The sequence below is a fragment of the Eleutherodactylus coqui genome, chromosome 5 (assembly GCF_035609145.1).
Source record: "Eleutherodactylus coqui strain aEleCoq1 chromosome 5, aEleCoq1.hap1, whole genome shotgun sequence".
Lineage (NCBI taxonomy): Eukaryota > Metazoa > Chordata > Amphibia > Anura > Eleutherodactylidae > Eleutherodactylus > Eleutherodactylus coqui.
The window spans coordinates 220,948,261-220,969,982 of NC_089841.1; the positions used below are offsets into that span (position 1 = coordinate 220,948,261).

The window sequence follows — 21,722 nt, forward strand, 5'->3', positions numbered from 1 at the left end:
AGAAACCATGAGGCAGATATGAATGAAGGCTAATGAGATGAGTTTGGTTTCGTACAATGCAAACCAAATATAAAAAAAGCCTACACCGCACTCTGACCCCGTTGCGTGAGCTTTGGTAGATGATTTTGGTGTCATTAGATTTGGTACATCCTCACCACCATCGTAAAATCACAAAATGTAAGTTTGATACACTGAATGACCTGTCAGGCAGGGTCAAAATTCTTGTTAGGTCTAGCGGCAGTGTTGTGCTTCAGCCAACAGCGTTGCTAGGGAGAGTCAAGAGTTGCTTAGTGATGTTCATATCAAGTGCTTACCAGTTTGACTGTTGCCATGTCCCCAAAACGTGGAAGACCAAGCCGTGAACGGAGAACAGTTCAAGGGGTACGCTCAGATGGAAGTTGGTATGTTGAAAGTATAGTTATCCTGAAATCCTTGCCAATTAAAACATTTACAACCATTTTTTCTAAACATTTTATGTTCAAATAGCAAACATCGAGTCAATCTAGTTATATTAAACATCAGTAGGTGGAGTTCAGTATGCTTACCGTAAGCCAGGTTGCAAGTGTGCTTTTTAGTATGAAATGGTTCAAAAGTATTGCAGAACTTATAGCAACCACCTAACATCTACAAGGTAGTTACATAAAGTGCATCCTTGGCATGGCTGCATCAAGATAGTGTTAGAGCATGTTGGAGAGTTCTCATTAGAACAACATGAGTATCAACATTGATTGAAAGGAGTGGTGACAAGTATTCTCATCCTCAACTTTTTTTTTTTGCTACCTTATGCTGCCATTAGCACAGTTGGAGAAATGTGTGTCACAAACAGTATGAATATTATTGGTGTATATGATAGTGACCGAAGGTTGGATGCAACTGAATGGATAATCAATATATGATTAAAAATTATATAAGAAGTTCACAGATCCCAAAATGCTCACATCATGACTTCATATTGCACTATTATATATGGCAATGATAAAAGTATACGGGGCCCTACTTTGCCTTTGGTAAGTCTCTGATTCTCTGTGAGGGTACATATTGGATTTTCTAGCAGACTAATCTAGAATCAAAACAAAAAAAAATGGTTGAATGTATTATTAAAAATGCCATATGAGAGATATTTCCCCTAGAAGCTTAGCTTTTAGCAGGGAATGCCTTCTTTATTAAGGTGCCCTAGAGAAACACCGTAAAGGCTGTGCACACACAACTCAACTAATTGCATGAACTGTAACGGTCATTAGTAGAAATTCAGGGTACTGGTTCAATGGTAGAGTTTATATTATAGACCCCCCCCCCCCCCCATGTTTTGCCAGGACTTGGCCAGGGACAATTCTGCTCCATTTTCCCAGATAATGCTAGATTCTGGCAAAACATGTTGAGGGAATGGGGGTATATATGTCTAATGATCAGTGGCCTCCTTAGCTGGCGTTTATGGCTTCTTGCTTGTTAAAATGATTTTCGTATTTCCTTGTTGCCCCCATTATTACTGATGACACAGCTGCTGCGTTAATATCTGCTAAAGCAACATTGAGGAAATTACCTATAGCTACCGTATGACTAGTGTCTTCACTCAGCTTAGCGAGGAAATTGAGTGCCCTATAGTTTAAGAATACATCAATAAAAAACTGTTTATTTAAGAATGTTTTAATTTAGGCAATTTATTGTATGTATGCATTAAAGGGGTATTATCATTAGCGCAAAACCCAGTCTCCCAGTTGGGCCATGCCTAAACTAAAAACAAGGGTATACTCACCTCTACTGGAGCCCCAGGATGCAGCTCACATCCACCACCAGTATCGGCGGGGACTCCCTGATAGACGGCCATGCAGAAGCATGTGACCACGGCGGCCAATCAGAGCCAACAGCACCAAGTCCCTAAACTCCTGCCATCATGGCACCCAGGATATGAGCTCTGATGCCAGGAGTGCGGACGGCGACTCTGCAGCCTTTGACTGAATCACCACTGACACTGGCTGTCAGCTGCATCCTGGGGCTCCAGGAGAGGTAGCCTTGTTTTCTATTTTAAACTTTTATACTGTTCTTTCTGTTCATCTTAGCTTTTTTCTCCCTCTTTTCTTACTATTCCCTACCTAGTGGTAGGTTTCTTACTCTATCTGATCCTTGTCTTTCATGAAGAACGAAAAGGCTCAAAAGTAATGCGCCATTTGGTTTATATGTTACAGACTAGATTTAGCCTGGATTTCATGTTTACTATGTTCCACTCTACGTCATCACGATATGTACTGCACCATTCCTGTACCAAATATCTACGTCAATTCTCGGCTGTTCCACTGTCTTAAGGAGTATGCAATGAACATATTTTTGGAACCATAAACCGGATCCAACTGGGGGATGGTTCTAATGATAAAACACCTTTAATGTCCTGGCTTTTTCTTGGGTTGCTTTTTCTTTGATTGGGCTTTGGGCTATACATTTGGGATGGCGATAGCCGGAACACCTGTTGCACATGCTTGAGTGTGGTGGTATTAAGCAGCAGTGACCTAATTTGTGTTTGCTATGAGATCCTACTCTTCCCCCACCCTTGTTTATGTCAATGCCGTAAATTAAATCAGCCTATCCTATTTCAGAAGTCTGCATTGATGGACTGAAATGGCCGCTTTCATAAATGATGCGCAGGACTGCCCCCAATGTGATGGAAGAAGATGCAGAAAAGATAACCAGGACTGCATAACACTGACATTTTTATTAGAATTCATCTGTAACAAATGGAACTTGTGTCAGCAAAGGACTGATTTTCAGACAGACTTCTTTCGCCACCGATGTAACGAAGTAAGAAAATAAAAAGCACGCCTCTCATCTTGTAAAACATTTACGCGTACTACTAAGTAGAGGTAATTGTATTTTTAACAAGCCATTTTACAAGTATATTTTTTTTATAATTTTTTTCCAGTCTATGCATCCAATTCGTGAGAAAAGAACAATTTGTATTATTCTTGTAAAGACACTCCCAGCCTGAATGGCAAAGCCACAAAACATATGTAGAAGGTGGAGTCATCAACATTTTTGAAATTTTTTTTGGATCATCAGAGCAAAAATATTACTAAATGTGTTAGCAAGGCCTGCCATCAATACGGGAGCAAAGGGAGAAAATAGATCTGCACTTTTTTTCAAGGTAAAATGGTCTTTTTTCGTTTGTATTGTGTTATTTACACAAATGTGAATTTCATAACAGAATTTGTAGTGTTTTTTTATTTAAAGATGGGTTCAAGTAATAACAGTGGGTGTAGAATCAATAGGGCAGTGCATAGTACAAAGGTTTCAAAAAGTGCAATTCTCCCCAAAGGGCCATCTTTAAGTCATAGTTTTGTAATACTTTTATCATGCATTTAAAAAGATGAAAAAAATAAAGACAAAGAGAGGGAAAAAAAAGAAAAAATAAGACAAAAATACAGTGCTAATATGAAGTTCTATACAAATCATGTTTATGGTTTTTTTTTCAATATAACTAATTACAAAATTATACACAACTCTAATGATATAGGTAAATAATAGCACCGTACCAATTATGCTTAAGAAATGCATTTTCTGCCTTCGATGTATTTTGCAGATAGAAATGCGTCTTTAATAACGTACTGTGTACAATTAATAACAGAAAGTGGAATGCACATCATTGATTGGAACTGAAAATACATAATATATGAGTGGAGAGAAGCAAACAAATACTTAGAACACATTGGTTGCAGAATGCGCGCCTATAAAAATATGATATGTCCGATAACAGAGATAAACACAACTTCTGTTCATAAATGCAAATACTTAACAGACAAGTTTAGAACAATTCATGTATAAAGAATACGGTCTACATGAGAAAATAGCAAAGATACCCCAAGAAAAGCACATTCTTTTTATGATTTTTTAAATATTTTTAAATCAGAGGTAGCCTTCCATTATTATTAGTATTAATACAAAAGTGCTATGACACAACTCTTCACAAGAGTCTGAATTCAAAATGGCTGCCAAAATGAATACATGTGAAAAGAAGAAGAAAAAAACTCCCTACAAGGCAGATAAAGGGGTTCAGAAATCTAAAATGTTCCTCATCCGTATTGTATGATTTGCGGTTGTTTATATGACTGGGCTGATGGAGATAAAATAGATATTTTTAATTAAAATTGGCAAGCAAGGTAGGTATGATTTGGTGTCCATAAAGTGCCAGAGTGTGCCGCTTAAACCGCATCTTCACTTCAGACGCCCGTTTATGTTCATGTGTTGCTGTTCTACCGAAAGACAGCCATTTTGAGGGCTGAACAAAGCTTAAGTGAATTCGGATTCCTTAGCAGCAAGTATATACATTATGAATGCAACGTTAAATTCACCACAAGCTTGCGTATCCCTCTTTGTGCACATTGTGTTTTAGCGATTCCACAAGCTCTTGGTGATTTTTTTCCCATGCTGCTCTAGTCCATAAAATGGCTGCCGGCACAGTTGACCGAGGCAGATGTTCGTAATGGTTATAAAACGTATAGGCAGTTTCCGTAAAATAATATGCTTCTGTTAATATAGAAGGCCTTGGAAGAATACGAAGCTCTTGAAGAATGATATTGGTTAAAAAAATAGCTGTGTACATCGCAAAAAAAGCAATTTTTAGTTGTATTTTCTGAACGTATAGAAATAATACTATTATGGGGAAGTAGACTGGAAACGGTCAAACAGAATGTTGCTTAAAAGCATCAGATATAAGGCACTCTAAATGCAAAAGCAAGATAAAAATTGGAAAAAAAAAAAAAAACTAAGCAGCATTTACAAACTGCCGTGACACTAGATTATTTCCGTTAAGCAAGACAGGGGGGGAAATTTTTGGCTTTGCCCTTAATTTGAATTATTTTTTTCTTGTATTTCTGTTTTTTGTATTTTTTTTTACATACTGTATTTTACAAATCACATACATAATCATATACCATGTCTATTAAATGATTGGATACAATTTGCTCGAAAACCTGTTCATACATCGTATAATACAATAATTTCTCTCTGATAAACACTGACATTTCTTGCATGCACATATCCTGTAGAATATACAAGATGGTTCATTATTGCACTAAAGTGTTAAAAATATTGAGCGGCGGCGGAACAAAGTACATACATATGTGAGCACATGGAAATGTGAGTGGGTCTATTCGGAGGTGAACCTGGGATATCACTGATGTGCATTCCTCATTTCTTTATGGATAAAAGCCAAAAAAAAAAAATTAAAATAAAATTACACACATTGGAAATGCAAACCTCCCGGTTGATGAAATGGTTTTCATGTTTTTTTTTTAAGTATTTTCCCACTGATCACTAAAATCATGACAATCATGGAAGAACAGATAGATATGTGTATGTATATCTATATAGACTTCAGCAGCTTTATACTTTGCAACTCCCTGTTGATTCCAAACGAGATGAAAAAATAGCTTGTTTTGATGCAAAAAAATAGATATATATCTTAAGAATGGCAAAAAAGTGTAAATGAACTATATGATAAAAAGTATGGTATGGTTAAATGTCAGGGCTGCACGAAGGTGTGCCAAAAAGTTTCAATGTTCGACTATTTCTATTGAGAATTATTACATATAACAGTTCTACTGCATTAAAAAAAATACAATTCTTGATCGAAAAAAGTAACAGTTATGCAATGTTTTATTCACTTCCTTATAAACTTTTTTGTTAAAAAAAAAAGGGAAAAAAAAGGAAAAGAAAATTAAAGTTTACACAGTTAATAATGAAGCACAGGTCAGCAGTATCTTTACAATACTAGAAAACTAAATAAATGACTTTGATTTTCTGTAGACACTTCCCACCCATTTGTTTCACTAACATGTTATCGTGATCGTTGATGGAGAAGGGTCGATATCGCTGCAAAAGATTGCATTTGTCTTAGGAGCCCGAAGCTGACGTATTAAACATCCTGCTGTGTATTCCTAAGATTCATTGTTGAACACTCATGCAGTCTGAGACAAGATAATGGTTCTTTGTAGACTTCACATTGTTCCTTCGTTGTCAGCGTAATTCCTTGAGACATGTTGGTTGGTGAAATGAATCCTTCAGATGTCTCACCAGTCAGGATTTATATATTTTGCTTAGGTTAGATTAATTATCTTTGTATTCTTGGTCCATCCAGAAAAAAATTGTTTTTACGTGTTTTTTTGTTTTTTTTTAATAATTATCCAATTGCTCTGATTGGTCTTTAGCTAGAAGTTAAGAAATACTTCCAAAGCACACCTTATGGCTCAGAAGAGGCTCTCTGGATCTTGAAGGGCCTGTAGGAATTTTCCAGGATGGGCCAAAACCTCTACGTTGCATAGTGATCAAAGCTGCCCAAATATTCAAGCCCTGCTCGGTAACAGAACTGATACTGGTCCTGGAAAAGGAGACAGGAAAAATGATGGGGATTAAATCACTAATAAGCAAAACTCATACCCATTCAGTTTTCAGTTGTAGTCTAAGATGAGTATTAATGTAGCTGATTCTTTACAAGCCAGAACTGAAAACCTAGCGCTATGTGCTAACAATATATATTTAGGTGCAATATGTATGTGCCATCATTATTTACGGCTGCTACAGATATTGAGTTGCCAAAACTTAATTATGTTTTCCTATTATGGCTTAAAGAGGTTGTCCCATAAAAATATCTTATCCCCTAACCACAGGATAAGTATATGATTTGTTGGGGTTTGACTGCTGGAATCCCAACAATCCTGAGAATGGGAGTTCCTAGTGTCCTCAAATGAGTGGATTAGTGGCCACGCGTCTGCACTACCACTCTTCATTTCACTAGGACTATCAGAGGTAGGCAAGTGCTTGTACTTGGCTATTTCCAGATGCCCTGTTTGAATAAATGCAGCAGTGGTCACAAAGGCTCACTACTAATTCATTCTGAGACAATAGGACCCCCCATTCCCATGATCGGCGAGGGTCCCAGTGGTCAGACCCCCAGAGATCAGATACTTATCTCCTATTCTGTGGTTAAAGGATACAGTCTTTTCCTGGGACAACCCCTTTCATAATTTTCACAAAATTAATTTCTTTCTCTTTAGGGATTATATACGTGCAATAAGAGTACAATAACATCTCATGAACATTACTGTATTAAAGCTCCACGGAGGAAAGACATATTTACTGTATGTTTGCCAACTCTTCCAAAACATCCAAGAGGCTCCCAGAAAATGGGAGACTTCGTGGACAGGATGTCAAGTCCTCCGCAAGCTGAAAAAATCTGCTGGGAGGTGACTTACCAACATTTCCTCTGTAACACATGGTAAAAGCTGCCGAACATACCAATGCTTGTGGCTGTGTATTGAGTTACTGGCCAGAAGCAGGGCCTAAGGCAATGGGTGGGCTGTATCTCATTACCTTGGTGCACCAGGACATAGGAGTGCTCAGCTGGCACAACACCTGATTGGTGCTGCTCGTCCAGGAGTGGGTAAGAGTGATAAATGACTGAGAAATGCGGTAGAAGGAAGTCACCACATCATTGAAAAAAGATTCGGAAAGGCAAGACGAATAAGTGGGTAGAATGAACAGATGCATGCTCATATGGAGCTGTAGGGAGCAGTGTAGGATATCCCTCACAACACTTTTCAGGTGGAGCAAAGTTACTTGCATTATACACCATCACATTTTGGAGCAAGATAATCTCCCCGCAGTAATTCATCGAAAGTGGAGCAGTTCTTGGCCATCCTCCCCACTAGGTTGCATGCCCAGACGAAAAGTAGCAGTAAGTAGAGCAATGCAACTGTAATATCTGCCAGAGAACTAGTGTACAAGTTTAGAGAGAGAGTAAATTGCGTTACATTCTGTGTGGCCTGCAAAAAGAGCGCGGCCCTTAAGTGACACCATAATCATTAATCACCGTGAAGAGAATTTCCAAAAGTTGGCAAATATGAATTAATGCCTAGGACAACATTAGATCCTATCCTATGAGATCAGGAAAGGCTTTCTTGATCTCCATGATGAGATCTGATCTCATTCTTAGCACTAAATAAACAACTTTTGCATAGAACTGTAATAGGACAACGTGCATGAGCTATAAGAATAGTGCTATTTCATTGGCGCATATCATCAATTCTCAGACCAGAGAAGTAAATATATAATAATTAACTGATTGAAAACTAAAGATTAGAGATGAGCGAGCATACTCGCTAAGGGCAATTACTCGATCGAGCATTGCCCTTAGCGAGTACCTGCCCGCTCGGAAGAAAAGATTCGGCTGCGGGTGGGGAGTGGCAGGGAAGAGCGGGGAGGAACGGAGGGGAGATCTCTCTCCCCCCCCCCCCCTTCCCCGCTTCCCCCTGCTCACTGCCGCAACTCACCTCTCACCCGCGCCGGCAGCCAAACCTTCTCTTTCGAGCGGGGAGATACTCACTAAGGACAATGCTCGATCGAGTTATTGTCCTTAGCGAGTATGCCCGCTCATCTCTACTAAAGATCCATTTTTTTAAATGTGTTTTATATTTATAATGTTTTTCTGACACAACAATTACTATTGCGTATTGTGTTAGTTTGCATCTCCATGTCCACATCAACAATGCAACAGCCATAAATTAACTTTGAATACTGGATAATGATGCTTTCGCATTGTATACACTGCTGTACTCAGATAACACTTCCACAATAATTATTTTTATAATCAGATACATCCACGAACATAACTCCGCCAGGACAATTATTATTGACCGCTGAACATCTAATTACTCATTCTACTCACCTCTGTCTGTACCATAGCAGGCCGTTGTGTTCTCAACATTTTGACAGTCTGGAAGATATCTACAACACCCTCATATCTCATTCTTTCCAAAACAATACTTAACGTAATGAATACTCCGGTTCTTCCGACTCCAGCACTGTTATAAAAAGAGAAGCATGACAACATTGGACTAACTCGCTTCAACCTTTTGTTTGGTTTTTCATTCCCAGGTCCATATATTTGCGAACGGCAAATTCATGAGACTTGGTAAACACAGCATAGAAAAAGTGAAAATGAAGCTGTTTTGTATCTTGGAGTGCTCTTTATGTACATTTTGGTTCTATTTCATCATTAGCTCACAGCTTAGAAAACAATTTCAGAGTTACAAAACTGTAAGCTTTGTTCTTTACTAACTTCAAAAGGTGTAGGCAACTGTGTCTAGTGTGGTACCCCTAATGTGCAAACCACATGCAATCAGTTTCATTCACGCATATTAATGATGCACCTGTTACTTAGCGGAATATCCGGCATTTACTGTGTTGATGAATTCAAAAGAAAAGCTTCGAAAATTGTACTCTCTTTGTACAAATAATAGCTGTCAACAGCAAAAGTTTTACATAATCTGCACGATGTTATGCAAGGCCATTTTGGATGGAAGGACCCTTGGCTTAATATCGATTAGCTAACTATTACATTTTGCGAGCATAGTTGTGTATACATAAGATGCCATTGAAGGGTTGTTCCAATCTCAGTCAAACAACCAGCTCCCGAGTTATGGAAACACTATAGATTGCCATGCTGCACTGCTTGTGTAACTCCCAGGGATTTCTATGAGAGTTACGAAAACAGTGTAGTGAAGCCAGCTCAACTGTTTTTGTAAACGCCCATTTAGACGCAAAGATAATCTTTCAAATGACTTAAAGATTTTGCAATATATTTGCATAAAGTGTTAATGGCCATTACCCCTTTATTATCTTCATTTGGATGTAAAAGGGCCTCCAGGAGCTATTTGCAGAGCCCAGCATGTGATTGATCACTCACCCAGCTGTGCACAAAGCTGCATTGTTCTGCTCATGGATGACAGCAAATGACAATGTTATCTGCTGACTCCCGTGGAGATAACAGCTTGCAGTCTATTGAGAGATACTTTATCTCTCACTAGCTGAACAATGGATTTTAAGTTCACCTTAAAATCATCGTTCGAATGAAAAGTTAACAATGCCGTGTTTACATGTAACGATTATCGCTCATTTTCAGTCATTTGAACAAATTTAGAGTGATAATCATTACATGTAAATAAGCCGCAAGTCCTGACAAACCCTGGCCTGCGCAGGAAGCTGTGTTGGGGCAAAGGTGGCCACAACTCAAGATAGATGTGGGTCTCAGAGGAGCTTTTATAGCATATCCTGTTGATATGGCATAAAAGACAAAATGGGAATACCCCTTTAAGACATGGGTCTTGTACACAGCCATAACATTATCTGAAACGTTCATGATGCAAAGATCGAATAGACTAGGGTCAATAGTTCTTGACTAAACAGGATCAATATCAAAACTTGACTGTACCCAAAGTAAACATGAAGAAATGTAAGTATTGAGAAGGTCTGGTACAGTGGGTAGTAGGCCACAAAAGATAAATATCAGGATTTGGACATGTGTTAATATTTTCAATTGAAAATGAAGAACCTTGTAATACACCTTCAACACAGCAAACATTGCAGGCGCGTGGAGAAAGCGGAGCTACATGTGTGGTAACATGCCCTTCCATCCGCTGCTATCCTAAGGACCATCCAGACCAGGCAAATGATGGCTGAATAGGTGCAGAAGGGCATTATATATAAAACATTATATAAACAGTAACATGCTATTTCACTACCGTAATATAAAAGGGTTTTATAGCAACCTAAAACGACTACTGAGTTAAGGGTCCCTCCATAACAAACTATTTTATCTGGTGATCACCTCCTGGCCTTCACTTCACTCGTGGCCTCTACGTTACAGTAAATTGTGAATTGAATACCTGATTGTTGGTGAAGACCTTTTGTAGAACTGATTTCTTTTTTAAATACGAAATTTGCCCCATACCTATTGGGTGAAAATGGGTTATTTACCTGCAATGCACAGATATTGGGCCGTCCTGTCCAAATTGTTCTTTTGTTTTATGTACTTGTCCTATGAAGTCAATAAATCCTTCTCCAGACTTTGGCACCCCTTGTTCCGGCCAGTCAGTAAACTGAAACTGTCTTACTGTCCGTGATTGGCCATCCTGTGCAGAGATGTAATACAGCATGTTAAATAAGATGGAGATCAGTATCTGAAAAAGTCACCAAAAAGTTGAACTGTCCATCCTACTGTCAAAAATGGCCTATTGTCTGTATGTAACATTGTACCCATGTACTGTTCTTAATATACAATTTAACTAATAATGTTATTCTCTCTGGCACAAAATGACAGAAATACACAGAAACCTGTTGAAATAGGGAACTATTGTTCTCCGTTTCAGCTTATTTCAAGAACTGAAGGTAGTTGGCACTCTGACTCTGTCCAGAAGTTCCATTGTTGGGTTTTTAGACATAAAACCCGATGGAAGCCATGGACATAGATAATAATGAGATGTGAACTGGCCTTTAGACATTGATACGTGAGGAATATCTTACATTATACTCTCACATCAATTCTTGTGCATTCGGATTTCTGTTTATAGGTCCTGCTTGCATAGTATAATTTCAGCGTGGATTCTATACCCAAATCTATATCGAAATCCACACCATTTTAGCATTCCATTGAATGCTATGGGAAGCCATGCTACAGTTCATATGGAATGGATTGCTGTGTGCATGGAATACTGTGTTGGAAAAAAGGGTTAACCTGTCGCTTGTTTCTGCGGTCTCTGCATCAGATGGCTGCATGCAAATGTGCCCTATCGACTGGGTCTAAATCCGAGAGCAGATCCATATGAAAATACACGGTAGAGAAGGCCTGGGATTTCTGGCACAGATTAAACTGTCAGATCCATGTCGGCAATATCCAATGTGAATCGGATACTACATTTCCCATGTGAATGAGGACTTAGAATGCAGCATTCCAAATGTGCAACTTTGCGTTGAGCATGACGATCCAAAACATGCCCAGCCAGAGGCGTAACTTGAAGCTTCAGGGCCCTAATATAAAGTCTGCAACAGGGCCCCCAACTATAATGCTTTATTCATAGTACTGGGCTCCCTATATGGAGAAAAGAGACCTTATGCCCCCCAAAGCTCCTGGGCCCAGGTGCAAACACATCCCCCATAGTTACGCCCCTGTTCATAAAAGGGTTAATCTAAGTGGTTCCTTATTTTTTGAGCTTATATAAACCCTTCTGCAAGAATGCTTTGTGCAAAAAGCAGTTTTTTATATATCTGTTTAATAATCCTAATAACCATTTGTAAAGCAGGTCAAAGCATACAGTCTATGGGTATTAAAAGCCCTCCAGTTTGTAGATGCATTTGATTTTTTAAACAATATAAAAAACAAAAAGCAGTAAAAGAAGAGTTATGTGGCGCTCCTGCATCATTGTCAAGCAGAACATAGGGATTTCAATGTACTGGAAAATCGTATCCTTTAGTAAGGCCTGTTAATACCTTTTGGTAGAAAAATGGATATTATGTTTTCAGTTTATAGCACACTGCAATCTTATAACATTTAATAGCAGACAGATTGGATGTTGGGTTAGATCCCACTGCTGTGAAGAAAATGCTGCTGGCAGAAAAATCAAGTGAGCAAGTTACTCAGTATGATAAATTTGACATTCCTGGACAATGAGGAAAAGCTGGACTACGCTTGTTAATGGAGCCCCTCGTCCATGTGCCAGAAGGACGGAACAGCTCTGAGAATGAAGCATGACACGGGTAAAGCCGGAATCAGAACTAGAATGACTACGGCTTTGCTGTATTTTCAGTCAACAGTCTGCAGTAATAAAACATATACTGCCACGCTCAGACTGGCCTTTCCCGTGGGAGACAATGCATTCTTCAGACCCCACCCAGTTGTATGGAAGGAAAATATTCATTGTATGGTGAAAACTTAAGACATATATTGGAGTGGTCTGTTTTAATATCCCACCATGTGCAAGATCTCTGCTGGTTGTTAGGGAATATAAATAACTACACTGTTCCACAGACCGTTAACCTTTAATGATGGCCCATTTTAGGCACTAATGACCAACCAATTTTTGTATTGTTAAATTCTGAGAGCCATCATTTTTTTTTCATTTTTCCATTGATATAGTTGTATGAGGGCTTGTTTTTCGTGGGGCAAGTTGTATTTATTTAATGGCATCATTAAGGGCGCCTACCCACTTGCGTTTGCGATTTTCGTGCGTGAAAAACGCAGTGTTTTCCGTGCGATTTTCGCGGCATTTTCGCGCCTTTTCCGTTAATTTCCATTGACATTCATGGGTGCATTAAGAGAAAAATAAGGACACATATGCAACTGACAGTTCCTATGTTAAAAATTGCAACGGACCGAAAAAAAAAACGCAAATGGACAAGAACACATTCTATCCTAATTGCTCTTCAGAAAAAATGCAAAACGCAAAGGAAAAAAAATCGCAAGTGGGTGGGCGCCCTTAGGGGTACATCTAATATATAAAGTGGGGGAGGGGGAAGGTTATGGGAGAAAAGAGAGAAATGTCACCCTTATTTGGGGGATTTTTATGCATTATGAATTCCGTATTTTGCACTTTATAAGACGTACCCCCATGTTAAAGGGGATATATAGTCAAAAAATATTCTTAACTCACCCAGGGACAGTGGGGAGGAGAGAGAATTGGTAATGGATCGCACATTTGTTTGCACGATTGTGATTCTTTTTTTTGTGCGACCAGAATTTAGTTAGCACGATCGTACGAACAAATGGCAATGCGACGAATTTCGGCACTTTCGCTTTAAAGGACACATTCCCCCCCCCCCCACACACACACACACACTTTATTAGACGCACTTTTGTTTCCCCTAAAGTGAAAAATATGGTAATAGCAGAACCTTATTCTCTGCGTCACGGCCGAGAAAATCGCATGAGATTTGTGTGTTGAATGGGGGCATACACATGAGCGATTTTTCCCTGCATCATATCGCACCACACTGCAGGAAACAAATAGCGGCTGGTCCTATCTTTTGGGCGTGCCTGTACATCGCCTCACCCATTGCTGTCAATGGGGCTGGAGGCACAGGGTGTAATGCGAGGCTTCACCATTGACAACTAGGAGAAACTCCACGATCCTGCACCGCCGCTGTCAACTACACAAGTCAAAAAGTTACACTGGAATAAATAAGCCTTGCTTGCGCAAAAAATGTGCATGTTAGAAAGACATAAAATGCCCCATATATGAGATTTGTCTACAGATAACTGTATTAAATAAAAGGCTTAAATGATCTATACAAGCTACACACATTGTAGACAGACACACATTGGATAAGGTTATGAAATTTGTAATTTCAGCAAGTGAAAATGTTTTCCAACTCACTATTGCAATGAATATAAATAAACACGGTTCTCGGTTACATAGTAGAGGAATCAGCAATGTTCCTCTTTATGAAGCAGTCTACAGCCCTCTTACCCGAGCATCTGTTACTTTAAATTCTCTTAGGATATACTGTGGCATGTTGTATTCTGCCATTGGATCCACTACAAAGTACTGATATCTGGCAGAGCGTTCGGCGGGCCAGTACTGATGACACTTTTCCTAAAAAAAGAAAAGGAAAAAAAGAACTATAAAATCAAACTCAGGAAAAAACACTAAATAATTGAGCAATTTGATTTTTAATGACCACAAGTGACTATGTTGGTGTGAAAACAAGCGCCTATTTAGAAGTAGCAACATTTCAGTCATAATTTGCATTGTACCCATTGATAATATACACAATGAGAGTAACATACTGGTATTTCTTCAAAGGACTACTTGTTTAACGGTTGGGGTGGGTTGACGTGGCAGAGTACGACGCAGAAATTTCTGTGCAGATTCAGCCACTAAAGCCTTGGTAGAAATCCACGGCTCGGAAGTGCGTTTCTGGCGCTTATCTTGCCATGGATTCGCACGTGGACGTAGTGTATATACATGTGAAAACTGAGTCTAAAATCACGCCACAGTGATTGCATTCATTAGCTAATTGCACAATACAGACTTGTGAATTAGTTCTAAGACATGTAGAAACAGTAGTCATGGTAGATGAAGAGATTCCCTTTAAGTACTCAGCTTCCATCACTGAAGTGCCCATTCATGTGGCCATATTCTGGACATGTGTCCGTGTGCTGTCCAATGTGAGCTGTGCCTCAATTTCTCAGGCACAACATGGTCATGGTCATGTGACTCTAGTCTAAGATACCCAGAACTTGCGTAGACCACTATCCATTTAGAATACCACATATAACATTCAGTCATAAAAAGAAAACATCAGTAGGTGATATCAAGACCAGATACTTACTCTGCCCATTTCTCTAAGTTTTGTTAGCATAACCACAATTGTTGAGTTATGTTCCCATAGCATCCTCCAGAAGTCTTCTGTTGTCTCTGCCAAGGGACCTTGTGTTGCTATATAGGCCTTTTGCTGCCTGTTTAATAGAGAGAAAAAGATAGTGCTGCCATATCTAAGACAATTCTGCAACAGACAATAGGTATGTGATGTACCAACTTCTCATCTGGTAACTATGTATACAACATACTGTAGGTCAGCATAAAGAGCTTAATATATAGTGGAGGTGGTTACTTAATGGAGTTTTCCAGTATTTTCTCTATCATCGATAGACCTATAAGTCTACCAAGAATAAAAAGCATACTCTTCAAGAATCCTGCATCTCCAGCACCACCTCTCTGACTATGCAGACCTGGAAGCTGCTGTAGCGCTCCTTGTATATATGACCGCTGCAGCCAATCACGGGCCTCAACATTCATGTCCTGTTCATGGTCACATGACTGTTGAGGCCAGTGTTTGGGTGCAGCGGTCACATGACCTGTGCGAGTCTGCTGCAGGACTTCTAAAAGGAAAGTATAATTTTTTTAAAATTTTCTAATAACTTTATCTGTCCCCTGGATTATAAAAAAAAAATGCTGGAATACCCCATCAAACAAAGTTTGAACAGTTGTAACATAGATGCATGTCCGGGTCTCTATTAATGCTGGAAGTCCTAAACCAAACCTAGATCACCATAGGGTTCTTTAGGGACCTTAGTTTGGTTTTGTAGATCCAGATAGGTTCAGGAACTGCCCATTAGTACAAAATACTGATATTTCAGGAGGAATGCTGGGCAGATGAACTTGCTTCAATATACAGATAAGCAGTGAGAAGGATTCTTACATAAACATGTATAAAATAATTGGATCAGGCTTTGAATAGAAAAATCAAGAGAAAAAGTCATCAACCCGGCCATGAAATTGTTTCTATGGTAATATGTGTGTTTGTAGATCCAACTTATTTACATCTCGCTTTAATATAAAATATCCCAGCATAAGTTTTACATTATTGCGACTAGACATTCTCTCATCGAACGCATAGACTTGGGATTCTGGGAACTTTAGTGGTCTTCTGTTACAAATTTGTAAAACAGGAATCTCATGTTTACTTATCTGGTATTAGCATTAAAAGCTTAAATCTTGTGTACGTTCATGAGTGAAAATTGTATGTTAGGATGGTAAATAGAAAACTAAGCCTTTTGTATTTGCACAATTTGATTAAGAAAATCGTTTTTGCTTTGGTGTATTGCATTCATTTCACAACCTTCAGTAGGGCTGTCAAGCTTGATGTTGGCCCGTGCAGCAACTTCACGCATTTTCCATTCAACGTTATAGATCAAATGTCAGCAAAGTCTACAAGAGGTGGACATTTCGGTATATACCCCATGATTATAGAATAGGCATATGTGTTATGGAAGAAAGGGTCGGAATCTATCTAGATGGGTTCCCCGAGATTGGGAAAAAGGTCTACTTTTTTGTAGAAACAATTTATAAAGAGAGATGAGCGAGTATACTCGCTAAGGCACATTACTCGAGCGAGTAGTGCCTTAGCCGAGTATCTCCCCGCTCGTCTCTAAAAATTCGGGGGCCGGCGCCGGTGACAGGTGAGTTGCGGCGGGGAGCAGGGGGGAGAGAGAGATCTCCCCTCCGTTCCTCCCCGCTTTTCCCCGCCGGCCCCCAAGTCTTTAGAGACGAGCCGGGAGATACTCGGCTAAGGCACTACTCGCTCGAGTAATGTGCCTTAGCGAGTATACTCGCTCATCTCTATTTATAAACTTTCTATGATTGTAGTTAAGGCCTATTATAAATGGATGCTCATGAACTACAATAGCAGACAAGGACAAGAGTGGCGCTGCTTGAGGGGGAAGATAGAAAAAAGGACCCATTTTTGTAATCTCATCATTGGTGAGCTTGGAGTCTTGGAAGATGCAATGGGTTGCTCGGAATCAGTGAGGATTCCTTAAAAAGCAGTAGATGCCTTCTTGGTCTTAAATCCTGTACATGGCAATTATAATATTCCAGTACAACCCTAATTTCTATATAATAAAGGCCAAGGCCAAAATCATGAATATATAAAGGACTGTGGCTTGAGAAGAGTGCCTTGGTTGGGTTTTATACTGTATAATTGCTATAATTCCTTATTATTTTTACAACAATCACACCTACGAGTATAGGTGTGATACATACTGGACTGAAATGCCTTGACACTGTTTTTATATGGATGAGAATCAACAGAGGTTTTATTCTATGGGAGATTTTGGAAGAATCCAGAGAGAAAGAAGACCCAAAACCTAAAAATCGGCGTTGACTATAAAGAGTTAATTCCACATTCAGCTGATGTTGTCATTTAGGGAAAAAGATCTTAACTCAAAATCTGAACGAAATAACAAGCAAGATTTATAGGCATATGCACATATAAAATTGTTTCCATTTATTACATTGTTAAAACAATGATTTATATGAATGTGCTCATTATACTTTACTTGCCGTAATGGGAGTTCTATTCCGGTTTACTCCATATGAAATAAAACACTTAATAAACCACTTAGTTCAGAAATGTCAGAGGATTAATGACTGTCACCACATCAATCATCTTAATAAAGTCTGGAACTAACAAACTATGCTAATAATCTGTAAAATGTTAGAGATTTTTTTTTTTCATTCTAGTTAAGGTTAAAGCATTATCTTCCCAGATCTCAGGACTTTTGGCATTCAAAAAAAAAAAATCACGAGATGTTTGTTGTTTTTTTTTTTCTAGGGCCAGCACTGGGAACAAAAAAGCATAGGTGGCGAAACTCAGAAAGATACAGTTGTCCTATAATTACAGATTCTAAGAAATGTTAGACACTAAAGGCAATTTCAAAAGGAAATCAATAGAAGGCAACAAAAACTAAAACAGTTTTTATATTATATCGTCTAATATATATTGGAACCTATCAAAACTTCATAGCTATTAGGAATGTGGTATGTATTATATGAAAAAGTAGGCACAGCCAGAGCCTATGGTTATATAGGAAATGCCATCTCAATGCATTATTGGCTTTTCATCTATGTACCTTATTTAACTGAGAATCAGATCAATGGCCGCTCGAAGGATCAAAAGTGTTACAGTAGGATAATTAAGTCACTCTGCAATGACCTGTCCATGTCTGCCATTATTCCAATAAGAGGGATCTAAATGCGACAGAATGTGATGTGGATAATAAACACTATCTGCCAGCCATACACTAAAATAGAGTAGAATGAACCACGTGGCCAAATATAAAAATGGGAATTTATTTTAAGCCCCTTGAATAGGAGTTATAATATCCACACAAATCCCTAAAAACTCGATCCAAGTCATTTATTAGTGAGGTTTAGGGTTTGGATTCAACATTCAGGTTATACTGGAGGTTGAGATGAATGCTTAGATATCTGATACTGTATAAGGCATATGCACGAATGGATTGGAAAGAAGGTTTGTGTTTATTTTACCCTCTTCAATTCATGGATGCTTGAATCCAGTTTTATCATCATAATCATAAAATGCAAGTCTAGTGAAAGCCAATAGCTTCTCTGACAGATTTATTAACGTTGTGGTAAACGAGTAACAGATATGGCCACGAGAGGGCTCCCTAACAGTGTTTCGGCAGAGAATGCGTGCCTCAAGCTATTAATCAGGAGGTATATGACACACTTTTGTAAAAGGAGTGAGTGTGCCACTCACATGTTGCTCCTGGGGGTTCTGCAACCCTGTCTGAGAAAGAAGCCCAAGAGAGGTTAAACTCACTGTGTCTATGAGGTGTAATGAGTTACGGCATTAGGCCGAATAAAGAAGGCCAAAGTTTATGTATCAATGATTGACCATGGTTGATGTATAGTTCGTAGAGCGAATCTACTCGGCCACGCCCCTTTTTCGCCTGAGCGCCGCGATTTTCGAGTACTTCCGTACTCGGGCGAAAAGATTCGGGGGGAGCCGTGGGTGAGTGGGGGTGGGGGGGGAGAGGGAGAGAGAGAGGGCTCCCCCCTGTTCCCCGCTGCTACCCCCCGCTCCGTCACGCCTCCCCCCGCCCCCGAATCTTTTCACCCGAGTACGGAAGTACTCGAAAATCGCAGTGCTCGATCGAGTAATTACTCGAAACGAGTATATTCGCTCATCTCTACTCGTGACCAGATGGTCAGGGTTATTTTGTGCACTGGTGTAATGTACAGCATGAAATACTGCGAATTGTTGCTTTGATTAATAAAATTGGCAAGTGCCAGACTTTAAAGACGTTCCAGTGTAAATGTGTGTTCCAATAATCTAGAAATTATGCCAACCATCTTGAGTGGAGAAGATGGCGATCCTGAGTAGCGACTAATCCCCTAATGTTACAATTCCTTCAGATAAGGTTTCTTTTTCTCATACTGATTTTTCTTCCATAGTACAAATTTAGAGAATCTCTTTTCAAAACCGGACCTTTTTTCATACAAATGTATACCTTCTAATACATAATTGTGCTAAAATTTGTCTTAAGCCATGATTATTTATGGGGTCTTGGAATATCACTTAAAAGGGTTGTGCCAAGAAGACATTCCCTGTTGATATGCCCTGAATGTCATAGAGAGGGGTTTCTCGCTCAGCCCCCCACCTATGGCCACAATGAGAGCTGCTGCAGGGGAAAGTATCACTTCCACTGACACCATTAGCTGTATGTCAAGGCTGCTGAGAGCAAGATGCCCCCTGGGCCCACATTCCGAATGGGGTTATGCATGGTGGCACAACCGCTTTAGGGTAATCCATTGATATAAAGAAAAAACATTTCTATATGCTCTTATATACACATAGTACACAGTATGAAAAATACAAAAAGCAGATGGGAGAAAACATGAGATTTAAAGAGCACATCTACAAAGGATGTCATTTGTATTGAAGATGACATCAAATAAATATAAAACTACATATCACACAATTTCTGTCATGTTTACTACCCAATTAGGTTGACTGAACCACACTTACCTGTATCCATCAATAAAACTTGCGTTGATATAGTCAGAGCCCTCTACACCACGGATCGGCTGTAGACATACCCTTGTGGACTCATATGGCATAATATTAACAAGGCGGTTTTTGAATTTATTACATGGAAGATTGGCACTGATAAACCGTGACGTGTGAGCTTTTGAGCTTGCGAGGCGCTGTAAAAGAGAAGCAGTTCAGACATTGGAAGAACACATTTTAGCAACTATTACAAGGCATATATATATAAATGCATGTATTTTCTATATCCATTACTTAAATCGTGACGATAACAAGATTTAGCAGGAAGAATATTTACAAAGGGTATTCCAGCCACAAACCTCTGGACAAAATGTTCGATCAGTGGGGTGAGGCTGCTCAGAGACCCACCAACCACTAGAAGGCGGAAAGGAGTTTGAGTGGATCGGTGAGCAAGCATATGTCCTGCCACCCCACTGATACTCTATGGAAGTGATGGAAATGGCAGAGCTTTGTCTTCTCAGAATCTATTCACCTTGGCCATCTTGGCCTGGTCCCAGTAAAAAAGAATTGTTGGGCATGATTTCTTTACTAGATATGTGTTGAATGTTGGTGAGCTGCAATACTAGACACAACCCATGGTCAGAGGGGCGCTATTAATGGGAAAAAAGGAAGTGAACAGTTTTTCAAATCACAGGCAACCCGGTTGACTACCTATGTTGCAATGTCAAGAGAAGAGATGATACTGAGGCAGTATATGCATGTTAGGTGCATTTACATTAAACTAAACCCATATATTAGCAAGCAATTATGTACCTTAAATTCTAACTCCATCCCTGTGACATTCTCCCCAGACTCTATCTGTGTCAGCTTTTGAATATATGCATACAGGTTTCTAGCTGGCACTTCGGTATTTCCACATGTCACTGCCTCCAGCAGGGCATCATGGATAAAGATATACTGGTCCTCTGTTTGAACCATGTAATTCCTCTGAGCTCTCATTAAAGTCACATGACCATAAATATCTACAGTCTTTTCATGTCGTATCCTCTCCAGCATGGCGTCTATTACAATGAAGCAGCCTGTTCTACCCACTCCAGCACTAGAAGAGAAAAAAAAGACAAATGCAGAAACTTAAAATTAAGTGCAAATTAAAGGACAATCAATTTAAGGGAATCTGTCACATTGAACAGACTGTCCAACCTGCAGAGATCATGTTACAGAATAAGGAGCTGAGCAGATTGATATATGGATGTATGGGAAAAGATTTAGCATAACTTGTATTTTATTCGCTAAAACCTTTTGCTCATTCTGAGCTGAACAGTCCAATGGGTGGAGCTATTAGTCATTGACAGCTACCTGTGTATGACTGTACATACAGGAAAAGCGTTATTGGACTCCAGCTCAGAATGAGCAAATGGTTTAGGGTTCACGCACATGGTCATATTAATCCCGTAACAGCAGCACTCCTCCTTGATCACGGTAGAAAGGTAATGCTCGCCCCGCTCAGACAGGAATCAAATCCACATCAGTCCAGGAAGAAGTATATATACGCAGGACAGCAAGATATAGGTGTCACAAAAAGAACA

At 39.3% G+C, this 21,722-nt stretch overlaps 1 protein-coding gene across 8 annotated transcripts in view; it reads right to left on the bottom strand.

Annotated features, from left to right (window-relative positions):
- Positions 1-2,682: 2,682 nt before the first annotated feature.
- PTPRD (protein tyrosine phosphatase receptor type D) overlaps positions 2,683-21,722 on the bottom strand; it is a 348,154-nt gene continuing 329,114 nt past the window's right edge. For all 8 annotated transcript variants that reach the window (XM_066604263.1, XM_066604260.1, XM_066604264.1 and 5 more), the window contains 7 exons: positions 20,950-21,235; positions 20,155-20,333; positions 15,151-15,277; positions 14,286-14,411; positions 10,801-10,955; positions 8,711-8,846; positions 2,683-6,364 (listed from right to left, as the gene is read on the bottom strand). In XM_066604263.1, the coding sequence (XP_066460360.1) occupies positions 6,296-6,364; positions 8,711-8,846; positions 10,801-10,955; positions 14,286-14,411; positions 15,151-15,277; positions 20,155-20,333; positions 20,950-21,235 (1,078 nt within the window). In that variant the 3' untranslated portion in view covers positions 2,683-6,295. The remainder of the gene's footprint in view (positions 6,365-8,710; positions 8,847-10,800; positions 10,956-14,285; positions 14,412-15,150; positions 15,278-20,154; positions 20,334-20,949; positions 21,236-21,722) is intronic.